The sequence below is a fragment of the Gobio gobio genome, assembly GCF_949357685.1.
Source record: "Gobio gobio genome assembly, chromosome: 17".
In the NCBI taxonomy this organism is placed as follows: Eukaryota; Metazoa; Chordata; class Actinopteri; order Cypriniformes; family Gobionidae; genus Gobio; species Gobio gobio.
This window is the reverse complement of record NC_137110.1, coordinates 51499847-51504846: the sequence shown is the minus strand read 5'-3', so window position 1 is coordinate 51504846 and position 5000 is coordinate 51499847. Positions and strand designations below refer to the sequence as shown.

Genomic DNA, 5000 nt, shown 5'->3' with positions numbered 1-5000 from the left:
CCAAGGCTGCGTTTATTTGTTCATAAATACAGTAAAAATCGTGAAATATTATTATAATTTAAAATAGTTGTTTTATACCAAGGCTGCATTTATTTGATCATAAATACAGTAAAAATTGTGAAATATTATTGGTTTAAAATAGCTGTTTTATACCAAGGCTGCATTTATTTGATCATTAATACAGTAAAAATTGTGAAATATTATTATAATTTAAAATAGCTGTTTCATACCAAGGCTGCGTTTATTTGATCATAAATACAGTAAAAATTGTGAAATATTATTATTATAATTTAAAATAGCTGTTTTGTACCAAGGCTGCGTTTATTTGATCATAAATACAGTAAAAATTGTGAAATATTATTATAATTTAAAATAGTTGTTTCATACCAAGGCTGCGTTTATTTGTTCATAAATACCGTAAAAATTGTGAAATATTATTATTATAATTTAAAATATCTGTTTCATACCAAGGCTGCGTTTATTTGTTCATAAATACAGTAAAAATTGTGAAATATTATTATAATTTAAAATAGCTGTTTCATACCAAGGCTGCGTTTATTTGTTCATAAATACCGTAAAAATTGTGAAATATTATTATTATAATTTAAAATATCTATTTAATAGCAAGGCTGCATTTATTTGATCATAAATACAGTAAAATTGTGGATTATTATTATAATTTAAAATAGCTGTTTTGTACCAAGGCAGCATTAATCAAAAATACAGTAAAAATTGTCACATGACCCTTCATTAATCATTCTCATATGAGGATCTGATGCTCAACACACAGTTATGATTATTATCAGTGTTGAAGTGTGTTTAACTGTGTGTGTGTGATGACTGTAATGTGTCCTGCTGATGTGTTGTGTGTGTGTTGTACCTGCTGAGGCGGAGGCGGAGGCTGCATGTAGCTCTGAGCGGGCGGAGCGGTCTGCAGGATGGGCTGTGATGGAGGCGGTGGAGGTGGAGGCGGGTGTGTGTGTGGAGCGGCGGGCTGGTATCCAGAGGGCGGCGGGGGCATGATGTAGCTGGGCTGCGGTGGAGGATGCTGGGATAATACAGCAGGCGGAGGCTGGTATAGGCTGGGCGGATCTGGTGCCTCGCTGGAGCTCTGACGGCTGAGAGACATCTGCCCAAAACCAGCAGTCAACTCATCACCCTGAAGACAGACAGAGAGAGAGAGAGAGAGAGAGAGAGAGAGAGAGAGAGAGAGAGAGAGAGAGAGAGAGAGAGAGAGAGAGAGAGAGAGATCAACACAGGCTCTGTTTCAATCCCTAGTGAGCTTCTTCCCTGTCTATGTCGGCAGCATCCTAATGTCATTAAACATCATACATGACTGATCTGAAAGGCTTTTCATGAGCAGCATCTCGGTTCATGTAAAAAAAAAAATTATATATATAATATTTAAATATATTTATTTAATTTTAAATATGTCATATTTAATTAAAAAAATTAAGACATTTTTTAAATTAGTATGCATGTATATATGTGTTTTTTTTATGTATTTAAATATTTTTTTTATAATATTTAAATTTTATATATTATTTATATATACACACTTTAAATATTTTTAAATGGTTTTGAAAATAATTATTTAAATATATAATATTATTTTAAATAATTTTACATATTTACCATTTAATCGCAAAAGATTTTTAAGATGTTTTTAAATTAGTGCGTGCGTATATAATATATGTGTATGTATGTATGCATGCATGTATGTAATTAATATAATTTTAAAGTTATTCTAAATATTTCATATTACAATTATTTTTAATTATATACATAAAGTGTGTGAATTTAATATTTAATATTATTAAATATATATATAAAAAATATATAATAAATAAATATATATATTAAATATATTACTATATATTTGAAATGTTATATATTATTACTATATATTTAGAATATTTTATATGTTATTACTATATATTTAAAATATGTTATATATTATTACTATATATTTTAAATATTTACATTAATCATCTCTTTACTAATAGTTATCGTACTGAATATCATCTAATGTGAGGCACTTCAGAGTGCACTTCCCCTGAAAATCAGTGCAAAAACCCCACAAACAATTTCCTACAAGCTCCAACATCCTATCAGAAGACCCAGAGAGGACAGACGAGGGGATGAAGGGAGAGAAGCGGGAGCGAGAGGAGCAGCTGCTGTACCATGTTGTACTGCTGGGAAGGAGAAACAGGCAGGATGACCTGAGGGCACGAAGGGTTTGAGTAAGACACCGCCTGCGCAGATGCCCCCGGCTGCAGAGACAGAGAGAACAGAGGAAGAGAACAGAGGAAGAGAACAGAGGAAGAGAACAGAGGAAGAGAACAGAGGAGTTAGAGGAACAGGACACACACCTGCCATTAGTTACAAACAGCAGAAGAAGCATTTTAGAACGACACAAAGAAGCAGCCGCCATCAGTGAGACACATGCTGATCATTTCCTCACCCTCATGTCCTCCAAGATGTCCATGTCTTTCTTTCTGCAGTCGAAAGGAAATTACGTTTTTTGATGAAAACATTCCAGGATTGTTCTCCATATAATGGACTTCAATGGGCTCCAAACGTGTCAAGGTCCAAATGACAGTTTCAGTGCAGCTTTAAACGACCCCAGATGATGAATAAGGGTCTGATCTAGACAAACCATCAGTTTCTGAGAGAAACCCAGCAGTATTTATGCTATTATTTTACCTCTTATCAGACGAACGTGATCATCTCTGAGCTCCGCCATAACTTCCGCTTAGTGAGGTCAAAATACGAGCGTGGTCATAGATGTATACGTAGATGCCTCATTAGCGCCTGCACGGATCAGTAGAATGAGGCATCATTTATTACCTTTATTTAACCAGAATAAAATTGAGATTGAGATTAAAAATCTCTTTTCCAAGAGCGTCCTGGCCAAGACAGGCAGCAGCACATTTAACAAGGTTACAGATATAAAAACATATAACATCAACATATAACAATTTGTACAAGTAATAAATTATTATAAAGTCATAAGAAATCAGAATTTCACATATTATTGCAAGCGATAAACAACAGCAAGGATCGTCCGTCATAACTGAGTCAGTCATAACATCTACAGCCAGTTTGTGTGGCTTCCATGTTGTTTAAAAGTAATTTAAAATCAACCAATGAAACTGGCTCCTTAAGATTCAGCACATTTTGCAGCAGATTCCAAGTGCAGGGGGCCGCATTCTTGAAAGCCCCTTTTCCCAGTTCTGTCCGGACTTGAGGGACAGATAATAATAATAAGTCCTCAGAACGAAGACAATATCTTCCTGTACTTTTCTTTTCGAAAATCTACGATCTATACATCTATGACCACACTCGTATTTTGACCTCACTCAGCGAAAGTTATGGCGGAGCTCAGAGATGATCACGTTCGTCTGATAAGAGGTAAAATAATAGCATAAATACTGCTGGGTTTCTCTCAGAAACTGATGGTTTGGCTAGATCAGACCCTTATTCATCATCTGGTGTCGTTTGAAGCTGCACTGAAACTGTCATTTGGACCTTGACCCGTTTGGAGCCCATTGAAGTCCATTATATGGAGAACAATCCTGGAATGTTTTCATCAAAAACGTAATTTCTTTTCGACTGCAGAAAGAAAGACATGGACATCTTGGATGACATGGGGGTGAGGAAATGATCAGCAAAAGTTGATTTAAAAGTGAACTAATATTTTAAAGTCGGCGTGAAACGGAAGTTGAGATCGTCTTTTTCTCGTTATTGTGACGTATATCCGAGTGAAACGGCTTCTGAAATTAGAAAAAAATGTAGGGCGAGGCTTGATTTCGTCCTTCGGGAATTGATTGGATCGTTGGAAGTTGGGCGTTGCTAACAAAATGGAGGCAGATTTGAAGTTTGCACTCATTTGTGGAGAAAAACTCGATCTATCTCTTAAAAAAATATATTTTAGCGGGCGATAACCCCGCCCTCGCGCCATAGCACATGACCGGGAGAGAAGAGAGGTCGTTTAGGTGGGGGAGGGAAAGTTAACATATTTGAGTAAAGATTATAAAGGTAAATTAATTTTTGTTTAAAAATGAAGTGCACAGATAAATCAGTTATAGTAAACACTACAATATTAAATATAAAAATAGAATTGTAAAATTTGATTTCATGCCGCCTTTAAAGGGTTAGTTCACCCAAAAATGTAAATTCTGTCATTAATGACTGAGCCTCATGTGGTTGGACACCCGTCAGACCTCCGTTCATCTTCAGACACAAATGAAGATATTTTAGTGTAAATCTGATGCTCTGAAAGGCCTCCATTGGCTCAACTTTACACTCTCAAGACCCTTAAAAGACACTAAAGACTAAAGTTACAAAGTCCATCTCACTACAGCGGCTCTACAATAACTTTATGAAGACGAGAATAGTTTCTGTGCGCAAAAAAACCCTAAATAACGACTTATATCATGATGACCGATTTCAAAACAAGGCATCATGAAGCTTCGAAGCGTTATGAATCAGTGAGTCGAATCATGATTCGGATCGCGTGTCAAACCGCCAAACTGCTGAAATTTGGTGATTCAAACTGCTGAATCGACTCACTGATTCATAACGCTTCAAACCGCTGAATCGACTCACTGATTCACAACGCTTCAAAGCTTCATGAGGCCGTGTTTTGAAATCGTCATCACTATATAAGTCGTTATTTAGGGTTTTTTTGCGCACAAAAACTATTCTCGTCTTCATAAAGTTATTGTAGAGCCGCTGTAGTGAGATGGACTTTGTAACTTTAGTCTTTAGTGTCTTTTAAGGGTCTTGAGAGTGTAAAGTTGAGCCAATGGAGGCCTTTCAGAGCATCAGATTTACACTAAAATATCTTCATTTGTGTCTGAAGATGAACGGAGGTCTGACGGGTGTCCAACCACATGAGGCTCAGTCATTAATGATACAATTTACATTTTTGGGTGAACTAACTCTTTAAGTAGCACTTTCTAGGGCGTCCGTCCGTTTGAGCTTCTAAGCGTGTG

General features: G+C 35.9%; 1 protein-coding gene across 1 annotated transcript in view; it reads right to left on the bottom strand.

Annotated features, from left to right (window-relative positions):
* Positions 1-5000, bottom strand: part of r3hdm2 (R3H domain containing 2) — a gene marked incomplete at its 5' end in the record, with an annotated part of 56380 nt that overhangs the window by 26483 nt on the left and 24897 nt on the right. The window contains 2 exon segments of the mRNA XM_079840056.1: positions 881-1159; positions 2184-2273. Coding sequence (XP_079696182.1) covers positions 881-1159; positions 2184-2273 — 369 coding nt within the window.